This window comes from Colletotrichum karsti (assembly GCF_011947395.1).
Source record: "Colletotrichum karsti strain CkLH20 chromosome Unknown Scaffold48, whole genome shotgun sequence".
Classification (NCBI taxonomy): Eukaryota; Fungi; Ascomycota; class Sordariomycetes; order Glomerellales; family Glomerellaceae; genus Colletotrichum; species Colletotrichum karsti.
This window is the reverse complement of record NW_024065948.1, coordinates 148,290-166,010: the sequence shown is the minus strand read 5'-3', so window position 1 is coordinate 166,010 and position 17,721 is coordinate 148,290. Positions and strand designations below refer to the sequence as shown.

Here is a 17,721-nt window from a genome sequence, read left to right as displayed (position 1 = left end):
CCCTACGGGGTCAATATCTCAAGGGTCCTGTGGGACCATCCTGACTCCGCCATAATCCTCCCAAAACTTGGTAACGACAATTTCCAACTCAGACCGCCACGAACTCCTCGTCAGCGTACCCATTTACCATCTCGGCCTTTCATATAAAGAACCAAACTTTGGTCAAACTCACACACGATTCCAGGTCGCAAGACTGACGACGTTGAAGATAGCTCAACCTCGAAGTGGAGTGACGAAGTGATCATCGCGAAGCTGACTCAGTCGAAATTTGCTTCGCCCAGCATTGGCCCCTTTTGGAGCAGTGCCAACTTCCCGCTCGCGTGGAAAAGCCACAACAGAGTTTTGACGGAAGCCCGCTCAACGACGGGAGATTGTGCGCATGAAGCTAGATCGTCGATTTCACGACTCATTCGAAATGCAGGCAATCGGCTGCTCATCCGGATGGATCTCTCCGGCCCGCCTCCGCGAGCTCGCGATGGTCCCGTCCCCTCCGGCCGAAATTACCGGAGCGCGGACCACGAAAGCCCGCTGCCCACATTCCGTGGATGATCAACAGAAATTTCGCTAATTCAGGGCGAGGGTTTCTCCGCTGTTTTCTGGAATCTGGCTGCTGCGATCTCTTTTCACATTTTGGCTGGTGGCTTAACCCCACCGCAGATGGGATTGCCTTCATTCCTCTTTCCAAATGTGCAGTACCTTTCTTGACCGGCGCAAACCAAGCCGCATATCGGGCCCGGCACCGGGCGAGTGGGGCCGATGCCGTGGTATATGTTGAAAGAACTTGCACCCTAAACGGATCTTTGTCAATCTCGCAGAGCTTCTGCGACCACGCGAACTTTCCACATTCCGTTTTCCGAGCGACTTCATTGCCATAACATTACTAGTTCTATATCTCATCAAGAAGCCCACCCGAGATCAAGACCTTCCAGTCAGCTCGCCCATTCGTCGTCCATGTTTGTGAATGGAACAATAGTCGGTATGGCCGCCCCTGGTGCAGCAGAAACGTCGCGAGGCCATTCTATATGTCCTCCTCACTTTGAGGCTTGATACCCACCACCGCATCCTCTGCAATCCAGCTACCGCGCTTCTCCCAACACTGAATCAAGCAATCGACACAAAAGGTCCTCCTCGGATTGTTCAGAATCGCATCCAGTCTGTCTTATCCGGACCCCGAAGCCCCCGGCCTGAACGCCTTGCACTGGTCGCCTCGGAAACCTGACCAGTCCCCCATCTCTTCAGGGTCGTTGACAGTGACAGAATCTTCAAAGCCCGTCTCTTGCGATCTTGCCAGGGTTTCTTCGTCTTGGGTGAACTTTTCCCGGAGGCGACTCCAGCCATTAGGCACGAAAAGGATGACTGTCTGCACCTCGACTTGGATACGTCGCACGGAACGTACATCATCGGCGCAGATACGATACCCCGCGAACCGCATAGGGAGGGTATTCTCCGCCCGCTGGAGAGCGTCGAGGGGTATCGTAATGTTGGCGAAGTGCGGCAAAACGGGGCGATGTAGCAGCAACGTCTGCCAGACCCTCGGGTTCTTAATATCGTGGGGAATACTGAGAGTATCTGCAGTGGCCATCCATCGCTTGCGGTTTTGTGACGATAAGGGCGCATTGTTGGGACTGGAAATATTGAAGACTCGAATTCCTCACCGCAGACATCGCCTCGCGAGATTTCAGGGCTAATGCGGGATATGAAAGGTGAAGGTTCCTGTGCCCATGTTCTCCTTTCGACGGCCAGCTGCCAAAGTGGAGGGTGCGGGATGGCAGAGCCATAGTCCAGATTTTGAGACGAAGCTGGATCGGGAGATCTTGGAATAAATGGAAGCGCTCCTGGGAGTTCTTTCGAGATGTCTTGGACAGCAGCTATGCTCTGGTTTGAGGTGTTGTGGTCATGATTTCATCGCGAATCTGACGGTCTGTCTCGCAATCCCCAGTCACGACGACGTCGTGTAGGACATGGAGGTTCCTTCAGAGTGTCTTCCGCATCTTGAGTGAGAGCCGGAAAACCTTTCTCCGTATCGAGCCATCCCTCTCTCAAATGAGGGCAAATGATGAACGGATCGCGCTACCGAACGATTCGCAGACGTCCTGAGCGTAATGGAAACGTGGGGGAAATCAATATGCAGCGTTCAGTCATTGTCTCGGTATTCGTTCAAGTCCGTCAACAGTTCGCCTTCCGAGGGAGTATTGTTTCTTATGTGCTTGAACCGGCTGCTGTCTAGACCGGGATGTTGAATTGGTCTCAGTCTACCAATCCTCATTCAGTTCATTTTCGGCAAAGCTAGTGGCTGTTTGGGTGGATACAAAAGCTGAAGAGATTTGGCTTTGACGTGTCAACTGATACCCTCGTGCGATGGTTGAGGATCGGAATGATTACCTGCAACGCGCCATCGCGGCGCCAAGACACTCAACAACTGGAGCGAAAGCTGCAGCGTCCTCTCGGCCCCTTCGACGACGTCACCCTCACGGATGAACCACTGGCACTCCGTCGAGATGTCGTAAAGAACCTGGACAAGAAGGGGACTCAGTGACTCGATGCCAAGAGCATTGTAACGGCGGGTTGCTGATTCCGCAATCATCGGTCCTCGGACGGAAATGATCTCTTTCATGCCTCTTATGGAAGCACTCTGCATCTCGCTCTCTTCCGGGAGTCGTTCTCCTCTTGCCCAAGGTTGAATGCACGCGTACCTATGGTAGAGCGTTAATCTTGCGAGTGTGCAAAGGGCCACGTCTAAACAGGCGGCGTCGTCGCTCATTGAGGAGAAGAGATGATTGTCCAGAGCGGAGAGCGTCGCTTCGAGCTGGAGCGCCTCGTTCAGTGTCTCTTTCTGCAAGAGGGAGTCTTTCCGTGAGTTCCTGTGTCGGAGGACGCGCCCGAGGATGTGTGATGCCTGGCAGACACGGGCAAAGGGACCGATCTCTGAGGTGGCTGAGAAGCCGGTGGTGTAAAGAGGTTGATTGGTTCCAAACACTCCGTCAGACCAATCCGAGTCTGACGTCGGCAGTAACTCGCCTTGAATCGGTTCCGGTGTTCCTAGAGGAAAGCCGGTGGGACCAAGGTTGATGTATCTACGACGATGTTAGCACGCAGTTGAGAATGATGTTGAGCTCCAGGACGAGGACATGCCGGTCTAGTATCATCGTAGCCCACCATGCGCGACGCTCTTCTTCCCAATTCGTCCAAGTAGGAGGAGTCTGGAAGACCTGTGTCGCATTGTTTCGATCATGTATTCCACGGAACACACCAAGTCTGGCGGCTCGACCAATGGTTAAATATGCTGTTGGGAAGATACCGTGGCCAACTTCGTACAAAGACACCAGCACGAGAGACTGGAATACGCGAAGGGACATTGGAACCGTCACCTCCAAGACACTCAAGTATCTGCGGGTCGCCTCGTAGAGCGACGAGTCCATGTCGGAGGTCTTCTCGATTGCCACGGGCTCTGTAACAAGCTTCATACAGAGCAATAGTAATGATACTTCGGCAGATAAACTCTCCTCTAAGCCCTGTTTGACTCTCTTCTTACTGATGAAGGGGAACCATGTGTCCACGGATTTGAAGTATGAGTTGCGTATAGCTTCCGCATCTTGGCCAAGGAAGTCCAGCACATATTTCGGTACGGAGAATTCACAGTTCACGGCGTCATGGGAAACGGGTTGGAAAACGTCCGAGTCGAGGAAGAAAGAGTCGATGGGTGTAAGATGCTGCACATGTCTCGGAGCGGCGCACACTCTCCTCGAAGGCTCTGATTCCGCATTTGGAGTCGATGTTGAGATGGAATTTGAGCCTTCAGAGTCATCCTGCAGCGAGCCGTAGGCCTTGCGGCCGGCTGGATACTGGCACTTCTTTCCCAGTCGAACACACTTAACACCGGTCAATTCAGTGACAAGTCGTGCCAGCCAGGTCGGGTGGAAAACAAACCAAGGAGCAGGACGGGACGTCCCGCGGGCATTTCCGCTTCAAACGTCTTTCAAAGTCAGCCGCAACGTATGTCAACAGCGGGATGGAGAGGGACTCACCTGCACTGGCTGCACGATTGTGGTGCCCGCCCTGCCGAGTTCCGCAGCGCATTATTGGGCAGGCTTGAGGTCGAGGAAGCCATGCTTGCTATTCGTGGGCGGCAATGACGTTGGTTCGCGGCGATTGCACTGTTCGGACCAAGACGAAGGGAATGACGCCGTCCCCGCTCGTGTATCCTCGTCAGAAAGATTGACAAAAGAAAGCGACCAAACTCGTCAACCTGCTGCCTGGCAAGCGGACTGAAATCTTGTGTACGTACATCTCGGGGAAACAAGAGCGAGACCTGCCGTCTGACATGCAGAAATGGCGTTGAACCACCCGGTCTCAACGCCGCCAGTTAAAGCCGCTGGATTTTGGCAGTATTTCCGGTCTCATTGGTGCCAGAGAACGCCTTGCCTATCGCCGTTTGACGGACATAAGCCAAAAGTCCCTGGCAATTCCATGAAAGTTACCCTGAGCCCTCCGTGCAGAACAGGGGCGCGGAAAATGCGTGAGCGGACATTTGGAGAAGCGCTGGAGCGGACAATTCAGAGCGCTCCAGGTTCAAAATGGCCGCTTTCCCCGCATCGAGGGCGGACGTTTGTGAGCGGCATCGTGGCAGAGCGGTAGCAACTCTTCTCGAGAGCGGACAGTCGACATGAAGAGGGCGGCAATGTCAGCCCGCAGAAGACTTGTGTGCAGGAGTCCGAGAGATTGTATTCATGGATGCCAGCGAGGTGATGGAATCATAAAAAGGGAGTTGATTTCTCAGGTTTGAAGGAAGAATAGATCATCAATACACTCCTCACAAGCTCAGCACTCAATAACACTCACCCGACCACTTCCACATACAACACCACTGTTGTCATTTCCAAGACACAATTCTTCGCAATGGACGCTTTCCACCCTTACGCCGACCTCCACGCCAACCCCAAGGGTCCCGGTGATGCTCGTCCCACAGCCCTCCAAATCATCAGCGACAGCAACCTGGCCAACAAGTGGACAGACAAGGTGATCCTCATCACCGGAGGCACATCCGGCATCGGTCTTGAGACCGCGCGTGCTCTGTTCACTACCGGCGCCGATGTCTACATCACGGCCCGGGACTCCACAAAGGCCAAGACCGCCGTCGAAGACATCACCAAGTCTTCGGAAGGCCGCGGCAAGCTCGAGGTTATCGACATGGATATGAACTCACTTGAATCCGTCAAGAACGCAGCGAAAGTCTTTTTGGAAAAGTCGTCTAAATTGAACGTCCTCATCAACAACGCTGGTAAGCAGATATTCCACCCTGAAATCATCCCCTAATCGACACTCGTGCTGATTTTCTGCAGGAATCATGGCAGTCCCGGAGCCGGCGAAGACCGCCGACGGCTTCGACCAGCAATTCGGCGTAAACCACCTCGCGCACTTCACCCTTACCGCACTGCTCCTCCCCACCCTCATCCGCAGCAGCACGCCGGAGTTCAATTCGCGCATCATTTCTTTGGCCTCGTCCGGTCACAGATTCATGGCCGTCAATTTCGACGACTACAACTTCGCCAAGACCGACTACAACCCGTGGCTCGCCTACGGCCAGTCCAAGACGGCCAACATCTGGCTGGCGAACTACATCGACCGCGTCTACGGCCCGCGAGGGGTCCACGCCGTCAGCATCCAGCCGGGTGTGACCGCCACCCCGTTGCATGTGCACGTCGATCCCGCGATGTCGTCCGCATGGCAGTCCGATCCAGTCATCGGAGCTCGGATTAAGAGTCCGGCCCAAGGCGCCGCGACGCCCACCTGGGCCGCTGCTGCCGACGTCTGGGAGGGTAAGGGAGGGAAGTATCTATTTGACGTGGGCGTCGGAGGCCCTGCGACGAGTGACGGCATGGCGTCCTTAGCTGACCAAGGATACGGTCCCCATGCTTTTGATGAGGAGAGTGAGAACAAGCTGTGGGAGCTCAGTCTTGAACTCACCGGCGTCAAGATTGAGGCATAGATGGATGGATTCAATGTGTCATTTTAGTGGTTATTTTCCTAATTCAGGGGTTTTCTAGAGGGTAATGATAGATTAGAGCTCAGTAATATGTCGCATTAATCGGAATGGCTCATGGTGAGCACCCTCATGAGAGCAGCTGATGTACTTGACAGAATGAGCGTGCGAAATAGCCGCATTTAACTTCATTTTTGGCTGAGAATATTCATAACCATGATTCTTTTTATGAAATAGAAATGGCAGCAATATGAGGAGTAGAGCATTTCGACCGAGAACATCGTGCACAAATGAAGAGTGAAAACATCGGCACACACCACACAGCAGACACCAGCTTCTTCCAGGGGCTTTTGGCTGTGTTCTCACAGCAACCGGGCGCCGTAGAGGTGCACGCAAGTTTCACATGTCGCTAAATCACCGGTTCAGGCCCAACTAAAGTTGTTATTTTTGGCATTTCGGTAAACACTCACGAGGCCCGCATTCATTACTCGTGTCCTCGTCGAAAAGTAGGTACAAGATCAACTCATAAGCAATCTCACAGCCCAAGTCATCTCATTGTTTTCGTCTTTCTCTTAGTCACTCATAAGTATCTACAAATCAAGATGGACTCTAATCACACATATTGTCCACGAATCATCAGGTAAGTCACTCAAGGGACCGCGCAGCTCATCCACTGACCCCAAACACAGCGAAAACACCGAACTGAACAACGCGTACCTCACTTTCGAAGCTGCTCGTGGCGGCTCACTGAAGATTCAAACATCTCAAAGCGAGGAAAATCGCCTGCTACTACGACCAACCGAGGGCGATGGCGCTGCCTTGCGCGTGGAAACCGGTGATGCAACTCTTCAACACCATCTCGGCGTGATGGGTCCCAGCGGCATCGGCCCCTGGGAGCTCCAGGGGCTCTCCAGACTCAGACCTTTCGGCCTCGGTTGCACGCTGCATTACCAGCCCTGGGTCCTTTTTGAGGATGAGAAAGTCGGCAAGGACCTGTTGAAATTGGAAGATGAGAATGTCGCCGATGGTAAATGGTACGCGCTCCCCGAAGAGACCGACCAGGGCCGAGTCTGGACGGTCGAATGGGTTGTCCCTTTGGCTTGGAGGGAAGAGGTTCCGGGGCCGGAAGCTGTGGAGATTAGTATTCGCCTCTTGAAAGTGTGATCATAGCACTTGTTGTCTGTTCGAGCATGAGATATTACTGAGACGGTTCACATATTTGACATGCACACGTAGGCTGTCGCGATGAGATCCTATCGTTGATTCGTTCAAGTAGGTTTGCATACCAGGAGCTACTAGACTATCGTTGCGACTCGTATTGCTTTCCTGTACCCTTGGAAGAATACCATGGACTTGTCCGTGGCGGCCGCTTCATGATCAGTGAACCCGATCCGCTCACAAACACCTTCCGGCTTGCTTCGTAGAAACATCAAACAGTAAGCCTCGGACTGCTGCCCTCGACCCAGAGAAACCGTGGGGAGGCAGCACACGACCCAGCAGAAGAACATACCCGAAAGATTTGCCGAACCAACGGGGCGGTCGAAGTAGAACGGGATGTCTACATTATTTCTGCTCATCACTGCCGTGGACCGCTCAACTGAAGTGATCTTGATCCGCACCGGGAGGAAAACACCTCGGACGGTGATAAACCCACCCGCCACCGCGCCGGTGGCATCTGACGTCGAGTGGTACATCCTCACGTCCTTGACAATGGTGTCCCCAAGAAATCGAGGAGACTGCTGGTCTTTCGAATCGCCGTACGGAATCCACATGGTGACAGGCCCATTATGCGCGGCCCAAGACCACGATGGCGCCACATAATCATCCGTCAGCCGTCCCTCAGTCTCCTCGTTCCTCACGGGCATCCAGCACAAGCTGCAGAGAAAGTCTCGATCCCACCAGTGGCCGGCGATATACCGCGTCTTCAAAGCCGATTGCATGATCCGGACCACGCCCGACAGCGCTGTCAGCCTATCGGTCCCCACCGTGAGCTTCCGTCGCGTGTAGTGTTCCACGGTGCTCTGCCACATCCAGTTCGGAGTCTCATAGTCGCCCAGGCTCAGGCGCGGCTCGTATAGCTCTTTGATGGTGACCAGTCCGAGGGCTTCAGCAGGGAAACCGCACTCGCAGCTGTACACGTCTCCAAGACACTGGAAGTTCATCTCGCCGCCGTAGAAAGTGAGGAGGCGGGCCGCGAGGACTTCTTCTTGGAAGCACCAGCTGCGGCTTAGGGTCCCCTCGCTTTTGGGTTCGGCGAGGGTGGACCAGCCGAGCCAGCTGTGATCCAGCATCGGGCGAGCGTGTACGGTCATGCCGGACTGACTGTTACCATCGGCATGAGTCTCACTCTCGAACGAAATGATGTTTCGAGTGTCTTGTGATGCATTGAGAAAGCCGTCTTCCACACTGGTACTATTCGCAGCTGCGATGACCAGGATGGCGTTGGCGTAGATATCGGCCATCTGAGATGACTGCTCCTTCCAGTCAGCTGAGCCTTCGTCTCCTTGTATGATGCAGAGGCCGTCTATCCATAAAAATGGGATCCCCAGAATGGTTGTCACTGTGATGGTGTCTTTGTAGGTCCGAGGGAGGGAATTGTAGTTAATACCATCCAAATTGGCTCGGTACGTCGAGGGGGTCGTCACGTAGCTGTTGCTTGGGCCCCAGGTGTAGCTGAGACAAACGTATGTTCCGATCATATGATGAGTCTCCAATAATCGAAGGGTTCCATTGTCTTTGAACTGACGGAGGTCCAGGACTCTGCTTGGTAACTTGGCCGAAGATCGTTTTGCGAGTGGCGGAAGACCTTCAGCGTTGCTGGACCGCTTGTCGTAGCATGACGGCGGTCCTTCATAGTCGTTTTCTTCCAACACATCCTCTCGAATTGGATCGCGTCTCATGATATCCAACGCCTTCGAAATCAAACCCCCATCACAGGATTCATTGATGTGACAACGTTCTATCCAAGCCTTTGCTTTCTGAAGCCTCGCAGCCCAGTCTTGAAGTAGGAACTCCCCTGCAATGAAAGCGTTCACTTGCGGTAAGGGCCACGGTCGACCTGCTCCAGCGTCAGTACAAGGAGTTGCGGCATGAGGTTCTGGCCATTCACACATTTGTTTACGAATAGTTCTAGCGTTTTCGTAGGCCCGCTGGCAAGATCATCCAATATTCGAAAGGGATAGCATATCTCGATCGTGTCCTCCAATTGAAGGAGGGCGAAAGCCGATCGCGCACACTCGGCTTCCCTGCAGCGCCTGAACACGCTTGAAGTGCACTTTGCACATCCGTTACTGGGCTCGATTTCCCGCCAATGCGGATCTAGATGTGACAAAGCTTGCTCGACAACGGAGCAGGTCTGGCAACCGTCCTTCGAGCGACTTTGCTCTGTCCGCAAGTCAACAACCGAAATGTTGAGTCGGACATGTGAGCTTGCGCGCGGCGGTGTCTCTGGGTCGAGGTTTTTGCAAAATGAACACCGACTCTTTTCCTCCGTATCTGAGGCCATCATGCACAATAGGGGTTGGTGGCGGCTTTTCTTCGACTGCACTGGAATTCTACGAGGCGTGACAGACGCGACGACTACGTTTGGCGGAGGTGAAATGATTTTGATTGGACAATTGATTGCTTCCCCTCCTTCGGCCTGCATGATTTGATGGATTCACAAGCCGGACTGATTGGCCGCAGAGCATTCAACGGCTTACTACGCAATTTCGTCGGCCGCCTCCATCACCGAGGTGAAGGTCGGCGAATCTCGGTCATGAGATAGGCTGACCAGGCGCCTCGAGCAATGGTATTAGAGGAAGCGCAAGCAGGTGTGACTCATTCAGACAATCAGAGGGGCTTTACCTTTTCAATTTCGTACATGGAAACCTCAAAATGCGTGTGAAGCCGTGCTGTTTACGTGATAGCAATAGCTCAACCGCGACAAAGTCGGGACAACGGAAACCGATTGAACCCAGCGTTGAGAACTCCGCCTGACCTCTCACCATGTCGAAAGACCGAGAACGTGTATGCCACGCCTCGGTGACCGAATTCATTATCAAGAATGAGTGGAAATCTGAGACGCTGATCGGTGATGTTGTGAGCGTGATGTCATACCAACCTCACATGGACGTGTCGCCGAGGAGATGTACTATGCTCTAGGTATTTAGCACCGCGTTTCGTTCAAAGAAGGGACTGGAAAGGTCATTCTCGATGACCTCTGCACAAGCTGAGACAGATTTGTCATCTTCAATATATCAAATTCAATAAGAACCATTCAAAATGTCGACCGGCGTGGTATCCCGAATGGCGTGCCGATCAGCGCTCCTCCGATCGGCCCCACCCACCGTCCGGCCGACGGCGGCGGCGCTTGCCCCGCTATCCCGAAGCTTTACGGCCTCCGCGATCCCCCCGATGGCAGCTAATAGGCCAAAGGTCATGCTGGAGGACGAAAATGGCTACGGTTTCATCCGGCACAACCCCCGAGACCCCAAGCCGCGGACTAAGTCCGTCACCGAGATCCGGGGTCCCTATTACTCCGTCATGGGCAAGCGGTATCTTGAAGATATTCTCGAAACGTACGCAGAACAGCTGCAGACGACTTTGATGAGAGAAAGATGACTGACCTGTGTCGCAGTATGGGCCACTACGTCGACGGACTCAAGTTCGCTGGCGGCTCCTTCTCTCTCTTCCCCGAAGACAAGCTCAAAGAACTGATCGACCTCGCCCACCAACACGACGTCTACGTTTCGACCGTAAGTTCACTCATCTCGCCATACTCAACTAGAACCTGACGAGCAAACCAGGGCGGCTGGATCGAACACATCCTAACCCAATCAAACCCCCAAGTTGCCGTCGACCGCTACCTCGAAACCTGCAAACGCCTCGGCTTCGACGTGATCGAGCTCTCAACCGGCTTCCTCTCCCTCCCGCCGTCCGACTGGTTCCGCCTCGTCGAGCGTGTGCAGAAGGCCGGACTAACCCCGAAACCCGAGATCGGGATCCAGTTCGGCGCCGGCGGCGACACAGCGGCCTCGGACCTGGAGAGCATGGGCTCGCAGTCGGACCCGTCCAAGGTGGTCGACCTGGGCAAGAAGTTCATCGACATGGGTGTCGAGCGGATCATGATTGAGAGCGAGGGCATCACGGAGAACGTGAAGTCGTGGCGCACGGATGTCATCCAGAAGATCCTGAGGGATCTGCCGATGGAGAAGGTCATGTTCGAGGCGGCGGATCCGGCTGTGTTCAATTGGTACGTGCGGGAGTTCGGGGTCGATGTGAATCTGTTCGTGGATCATTCGCAGATTGTGCAGTTGAGTGGGCTTAGGGCCGGGATCTGGGGGATGGCGGATACTTTTGGGGAGATTACTACTTTCCGATGAAGGAATATCGCGACAATAGTTTAAACGGTTACGGTATTAGCGAATGTATCCGTTTAAAACGACTTTCCGTTAGACGGCCGTTGTATTGAGTGTCGAGAATGGTATGCTTTCTCCATCGCTGTTGGGTCTGACTCCACGCACAAGGTTGATTGGTGATGGTCTCACCGGAAATCCTTCGTTAGATTCCTTAAACGCTATCCATAAACCTAACACCAAGCCCCTCTGCGAGCGTACGCGTTTTTCCCCTTGTTCAAAGCAGCACCGGCAACCACTCCCGTGATCATATACCTGGAGGGTAAAGGCCTCGTCATCACCACGTCCTCCCCGAGCCGTCTTAGCCGGGGCATCACCGAGGTCCTTCCTCGCTGCCAACCAACAACTCCCGTCTTGATTGTACGATTCATTCTCACCTTTAGCCCGATCATCCTGCCCGGGACCGACTCGGCGACCCCTCCCGAACCCGCATCCCGACGGACGGATGTGGTACCGGCAGTATCGGGCTGCCGCATCCAGCCCATTGCTCGTCGATGGTCCTCCCGGCCACCACCCATTGGCATCCCTTAGGTCTACCGTGGCAGCCCGATACTGCCGGTACCACATCCGTCCGTCGCGTACATCTCGTTTCCTGACACGGTCCGCACCCGGTTCTCCGCGGTTCCATCACGGGAGGCTGTCTGAATCGCAAGTAACCGACAATTAAGCCCCAGTCCCTCTGCGCTTGACGCGGAAGAGAACCTTTTGTGGCTTCACGAACCACCTATTAACGGTTTTCAGTTCTCCACCGACACTCTCGAACTCATATCGCCTGATTAGCTCTGGGATCAACTTCACCATCTCCAAGTGCGATATGTGTCTGCCTATGCAGGTTCTCGAGCCCGCCCCGAACGGCAGATAGTACTGGTCCATGGCCTCTAGAGTCTTCGTGGAGGTGTATTGGGGATCCCATCGTTCGGGTCTGAATCCCGCAGCGTCCGCGCCAAAGACGTCTACGTTCCGGTGTGCTACCCATGGGTTGATACCGATGATCGCCTGTGAATAGTGTGAGTATAATTCGATACAGAATTATTCTCCAGACGGAGAGACGTACCCCGGGCGGAAAGTGGTTTCCATCGATCTCGAGACCGGACCCAACAACTTCGCGCCACATCGGCAGACCAACGGCTGGGTGGACTCTCAGGGCCTCTTTGATGACCATCTGGAGGTATGGGAGTTGCTGGGCTTGGTCAAATGTGATGCGTTGGTCGGGATTCGAGCACAAGCCTTGGGACTCGACCTCTTCGTACAAGCGCTCCACAACGCCATCCGTCGTGATGGCATGGTACAATGCACTGGTCAGAGATATGCTTGTGGTGTCACTCCCGGCTGCAACATTTCCTGTCAGAGCCACCGTTTCGACACGAAGTCTTTCGCATTCTTCGGGGGCCTCCTTCTGCAGACGTTTGACTTTGGCCAAGAAGGTCTCTCCGCCAGTCTTCTCCGTCAAGTCGTCTTCAATGCTCTCAAGTTGAAGTCTTCGCGCAAAACCTGTGATACCACGAACAGGGTTCCCGTAAAGAATAAGAAGTATCGGAAGCAAAGCAACGCTAACGCCCGAAATTGTTGAGAAAGCATTGCCATCTTCGAGGGCTCGCATAATGCCGTCGAGATCCTGTCCGCCGGATTCCAAGAACCCTACATGCCTGCCGAACTGATACGGATGTCAGAAACTTGGTGCCAATGGTCAGGCCAAACCAGACTCACCGTAATCTTTCCAATCACATCAAACGCATAGCACTGCATCCACAGCTGCAGGTCGAACGTCTCTCCACTCGCAGCAAACCCATCGAAACAGCTCAGCAGAAGCGCAACACAGCTGTCCACATGGGACTCGTAGGACTTAATGGTCGACATGGAGTACATGCTTGCAACTTTGCGACGCATGAGACCGTGCATAGCACGATCGCGCGCACTGAAGAGGTTGTGGTTTGGGATGCGAGGATCGCCAAAGGCATCATACCATTTACTTTTTGGGAATGGAGATGATATGCCATAGATGACGCGAACCATGGCTGGATCGTCGATGCTGTACATGAGAGGCGCAATGCGAACGACCTTTCTAGCTTTGGGGCTGTCAGTCATGGCCTGAAACTAGGTATAGCCAAGGAGAGTCACCTACAGCCATTCTTATGTGCTTCGATATCATACACCTCATAGTTTCCCTGCCAGATCTTCCAAATGTACCATACGCCAGTCCATCTGGCGAATGCGGGCCCGTACGCTTCAGGGGCAGGAAGGCATGAACGAATATGACGGAACAACCACCCGCTGGCGAGGAGCGCAAGGAAACTGTAAAGAACAAACAGAGACATCATCAATTCTTCTTGGACATGCTGACTGCCACCACATAGAGTGGGAATCCGATAGAGGCGGAACAAGTTAAGACATTTTCTTGAAGCATGAGTTGGTGTGGGGAAACACTGGTGATGTTGCAGAATGCGGCGGGGTATGGAGACCCGGTGGTGAATAGCGGCGGGGTAGTTGAGCTCCTTGAGAAGAATGCGGAGTCCGTTGGGGCCGAAAGCGTGCAGGTTATGTCTTCGGATTTCCAGATATGATGAGAAAACAGCACAAGACGCAACTACATGAAGAAGCTATGAACTTTGGTTGGCATGAGGTTTACGAGACCCATGTGTGATATGGCTACATGTGAAGAAACTGGCATCAATGCTTACTATCCTATTTCTGTGCATTGGCAGCTTCCTGGCGAGCCTTCTCCATGTGAGGATGGCTATAGAACACCTTACCGTCAGGGCCATCCAGCTCTGCCGCCTTCTCAATCTCCTCATAGATCTGGCTGTTCACAGGCGATTCCTCAGCCGACAGGAGTTCGAAGGTCTTTCTAGCCCGGTCTGCTTTTGATGTAGATGTCACGACAATGCCCGCGTCCGGCCGGTAGTATGCCCAGCTGAGCAGCAGATCAGCCGCGGGCAGCTTCGTCTGCTTTGACTGCTCTTCCAATTTCTGCAATAATGCTGTGCTGTTTTCGGTAGGCAAGCGGCCGCTGATGACGGTCAAAACCCCATAGTCTACACGGTTGTCAACTTCATAGATCTATCACCAGAAGGCTTGGCTGGATGGTGTTCATACTCATTGGGACAATGTTGTGCTTGACTTCGAAGTCGTGGAGTTGTCGGATCTTGGGATCAAATAGTAGGAAAGGGTTGAACTCATACTCGTTGAGCTGTGGAGGGTGTTTGAGGTCGCTGGCGTTGAAGATGTCGTGATAATCGGGCAGGGTCCTACAAGTCGTGCTCGTGAGCCTTGATCTGGCTGGACCACATCGTTGTGCTTTGAACAACATACCAGTTCGAGACCCCAATAATGCGAGCAAGTCCCTGATCCTTGAGGTCTTCCAACACGCGCCATGCTTCGCGGTTGGTCATGTTCCCAGCGTAGCCACGAGGCGGGAAGTGCAACTGTAAGATGTCGATGTAGCCTTCTAGACCAAACCGCTCGATCTCATCCTTTACGTTCTGAATCATGTGATCGCGGCCTCGACATCCTAGAGATGCGTAGGTGTTGAGTTTGAAGGATAAGAAGACCTCGGAGCGTTCGAGATTGCTGCGGCGCAGGACTTTCGCAAAGCTCTCATTGTTGGTGTACAAATCGCCAGTGTTGAAATGCCGGAAGCCAGCGTCAATCGCTTGCTGAACTTCAATGCTGCTGTCCGTTGGGAGCGGGCTCGCGTGGCCGGGTGCCCATTTCATGAGCGATCCAACGCCGAAGGATAGACGAGGTATGGCTATTCCTGAGATGTTGATCGTTGCCATCGCTCTAGTGTTTCTCAATATCATAAATGCGTTTGAAGTTCAATTAGCAGCAGCCGTGGTCGTGCATTATCCTGAACACACATCAGCCTCGGTGGGTGCTATGTCTGAATCTAATATTACCCATATTTCCTTCACCCCGTTGCGTTCAAGCATATACCCTCTTCCTCGGTGGATGCTTTACAGTCAAGGATTGAAGATTCCTTCATACGGACGCCTCCGCATTGCGGGGTATTCCGATGTGGTGTAAGTATTCCGGTTCTTCCAAACCGACGACGCATGGCCACGATATGGCTTCTGGTCAAAGGCATTATCTAAGGCGAACTTCTCAGCCATCTGATTGTTGAGAAATCGTCTCTTATTCTTGCAGACAGGCGGTTAGGCTTTGTGCACAAAATACATCCAATCACTTTGACCAAAGTGGTAGCGAATTACTATGGCTGTGTCCAAATTTGTTCCTCCCGAGGGGAATCAACGGAAGGTCAGGGTGGCCATTGTTGGCGCCGGCATCTCTGGACTAGCCGTTGCCAACGGCTTGCTGAAAGACCCAGCCGACAGGTTCGATGTTCAGGTCTTCGAACGCGACACCATTGCATTCAACTCGGAGCGTGGCGGCTACCAGCTCCGTATCAGCATCAACGGCCTGAATGCTCTGAAAACGATATCAGACCTCGAACTTTGGTCCTCGATCCGCGAAGTATGGGCCGGAGACGACGCAGCAGCACCTACGGTCGTTGATCCCGACACTTTTGCGGTCCGCCTGCGCCTAGGCGATCTCAAGCTGTATCCCAAGAGTCAGGCCATACCCAGACACGGACTGCGTGGCGCTCTGCTGCAGCCGTTGCTCGCTCAAGGGCGGGTTCACTTCGATCACACCTTCACCCGCTTTGAACTCATGCCGGGCGAGCGAGGCGGCGTGCAGCTGCATTTCCAGGGTCACGACTCGCAGACTGCCGACATTCTTATTGCAGCAGACGGCAGCGGCAGCCAAATAAACCAGCAGGTCGGCCTTCAAAACAAGATAAAGCTACAGTCTCAGACCTTGATCCAGTCTCGCGGCACTATTTCACGATCCGTACGCGATGAGCTACCCGAGTCGCTCGTCAAATCAGGCTCGGTGATGTTCTTGGGTGGCACAGATGCGACTGGATTTGCATCCGTCTACGACCCCAAGAAAGATCCAGGTACCGGCGGCGCAGAATCGTACACATTGTTCTGGTCGATCCTTGTGCCCAGAAAGCGTGGTGACGAGATGGTAGCGAAAGCCGGCTCGAATCCCCAGAAGATTGTACCTCACCTTGTCGACTACTTGCGAAACGACCTGGGCTACGGCGAACCTTTGGCACTCATCATGCAATCGGCGACTGACTACGTACGAACGGGCCTTGTGACCAGCTCCGTCAAGCCGAAGACGGATTGGCGAAACGGCATCGACAGAAACTCGCGAGTGATCCTCCTCGGCGATGCAGTACACCCCATGACGCCGGGTCGGGGCATGGGTGCAAATCAGGCCCTGACTGATGCTGCCAATCTTGTCGATCTTTTTCACCACACAAATTTTGAGCAGGCTGTGCCCTCTGATGGGGAGCTGGCCGCTCTAGTACGTACATTCGACGCAGAGATGTACACGCGAGCCTTCAAGATGGTGAAGGCCAGTGAGGCCATGACTTCGCTAGACTTGACGACGCTTTCGGGCAAATCGATGGCAACTTTCGTCGGAATGGCTATGGTCGTGATGGGATGGTTTGTTTCAGCTCTAGAGATCGTTGGCTTGAAAGCCGAGATGAAGCCAGACTACGTGTCGCATGAGAAGTAGTGCACGTAGGGAATATGTACCCAAAAATTGAGTCAGTGTGCCTGTAAATGCGAAAGATGTTGTAGTTACAGTACAGGAACGGGATTAGATAGAAACGTTGCCGCGCAATTGCACATTCAAAGGGGTTCTCTCGTGAGGATCGCACTATGTAAGTGTGGCCCGGAATGTCCCTCGGAATATGCCTCGGAGTGTACCGCGGAACAGAAATAAGTTTAAACTTCGTATGCTAGGGGCTTTCATGATAATTCCGTACTCCAGGCGGTAGACAGAGTCATTAAAATGATGTAGAATGATATGGGCGACAATATGAAATGTGATTCAGACCACTTCTCAATAGCATCATGCCTAGATATCAGACCAAGCGCATACCAAGTACTCAAAGTCCAACCAACTACCGAGCCGTTGAGGGGAAACCTTCCCAGGAATCCCGAGAATATATACAACCGAAATCCGGGGTAACCGGGGACCCCGCAACTAGACATGGCCAATATAAAGCACGCAGCTCCGACCGAGCAGGAATAAATCAACCAACCAACCAACCAGGCATAGTCCATAGCGCAGTAAGGACCGAAACCATGGCCAGTGAAGGGAGCGATGCAGTCAATTCTGTGGTTATCATCGGTGGCGGCCCAATTGGCCTGACCTGCTCCATACTACTCTCGCTGCGAGGCATCTCAAACACTGTTTTCGAGCGCCATCCGTCAACGTCAATCCACCCAAAAGCATGCGGCATCAACCAGCGTACGACTGAAATCT

General features: G+C 53.5%; 7 protein-coding genes across 7 annotated transcripts; 4 read left to right on the top strand and 3 right to left on the bottom strand.

Annotated features, from left to right (window-relative positions):
* Positions 1-1,159: 1,159 nt before the first annotated feature.
* On the bottom strand, positions 1,160-1,582 carry CkaCkLH20_11452 (uncharacterized protein; the record flags this gene model as incomplete). The annotated part of the gene is made up of 1 exon (XM_038894166.1): positions 1,160-1,582. The coding sequence occupies one exon, from the start codon at positions 1,580-1,582 to the stop codon at positions 1,160-1,162; it is 423 nt and encodes a 140-aa protein (XP_038740496.1).
* A 3,314-nt stretch (positions 1,583-4,896) lies between these two features.
* CkaCkLH20_11451 (putative short-chain dehydrogenase) lies at positions 4,897-5,986 on the top strand (the record flags this gene model as incomplete). Its single annotated transcript, XM_038894165.1, has 2 exons — positions 4,897-5,278; positions 5,340-5,986. The coding sequence occupies 2 exons, from the start codon at positions 4,897-4,899 to the stop codon at positions 5,984-5,986; spliced, it is 1,029 nt and encodes a 342-aa protein (XP_038740495.1).
* Positions 5,987-6,582: 596 nt separating this feature from the next.
* CkaCkLH20_11450 (uncharacterized protein) lies at positions 6,583-7,144 on the top strand (the record flags this gene model as incomplete). The annotated part of the gene is made up of 2 exons (XM_038894164.1): positions 6,583-6,620; positions 6,670-7,144. 2 exons carry the CDS (start codon positions 6,583-6,585, stop codon positions 7,142-7,144), a joined length of 513 nt encoding a protein of 170 aa, XP_038740494.1.
* A 131-nt stretch (positions 7,145-7,275) lies between these two features.
* On the bottom strand, positions 7,276-8,679 carry CkaCkLH20_11449 (heterokaryon incompatibility protein; the record flags this gene model as incomplete). The annotated part of the gene is made up of 1 exon (XM_038894163.1): positions 7,276-8,679. One exon carries the CDS (start codon positions 8,677-8,679, stop codon positions 7,276-7,278), a length of 1,404 nt encoding a protein of 467 aa, XP_038740493.1.
* A 1,564-nt stretch (positions 8,680-10,243) lies between these two features.
* On the top strand, positions 10,244-11,343 carry CkaCkLH20_11448 (uncharacterized protein; the record flags this gene model as incomplete). The annotated part of the gene is made up of 3 exons (XM_038894162.1): positions 10,244-10,539; positions 10,599-10,716; positions 10,768-11,343. 3 exons carry the CDS (start codon positions 10,244-10,246, stop codon positions 11,341-11,343), a joined length of 990 nt encoding a protein of 329 aa, XP_038740492.1.
* A 696-nt stretch (positions 11,344-12,039) lies between these two features.
* CkaCkLH20_11447 (cytochrome P450) lies at positions 12,040-15,152 on the bottom strand (the record flags this gene model as incomplete). The annotated part of the gene is made up of 7 exons (XM_038894161.1): positions 12,040-12,372; positions 12,431-13,030; positions 13,084-13,442; positions 13,499-13,960; positions 14,127-14,408; positions 14,470-14,621; positions 14,686-15,152. 7 exons carry the CDS (start codon positions 15,150-15,152, stop codon positions 12,040-12,042), a joined length of 2,655 nt encoding a protein of 884 aa, XP_038740491.1.
* Positions 15,153-15,585: 433 nt separating this feature from the next.
* Positions 15,586-16,965, top strand: CkaCkLH20_11446 (uncharacterized protein; the record flags this gene model as incomplete). Its single annotated transcript, XM_038894160.1, has 1 exon — positions 15,586-16,965. The coding sequence occupies one exon, from the start codon at positions 15,586-15,588 to the stop codon at positions 16,963-16,965; it is 1,380 nt and encodes a 459-aa protein (XP_038740490.1).
* Between the last annotated feature and the right edge of the window lie 756 nt (positions 16,966-17,721).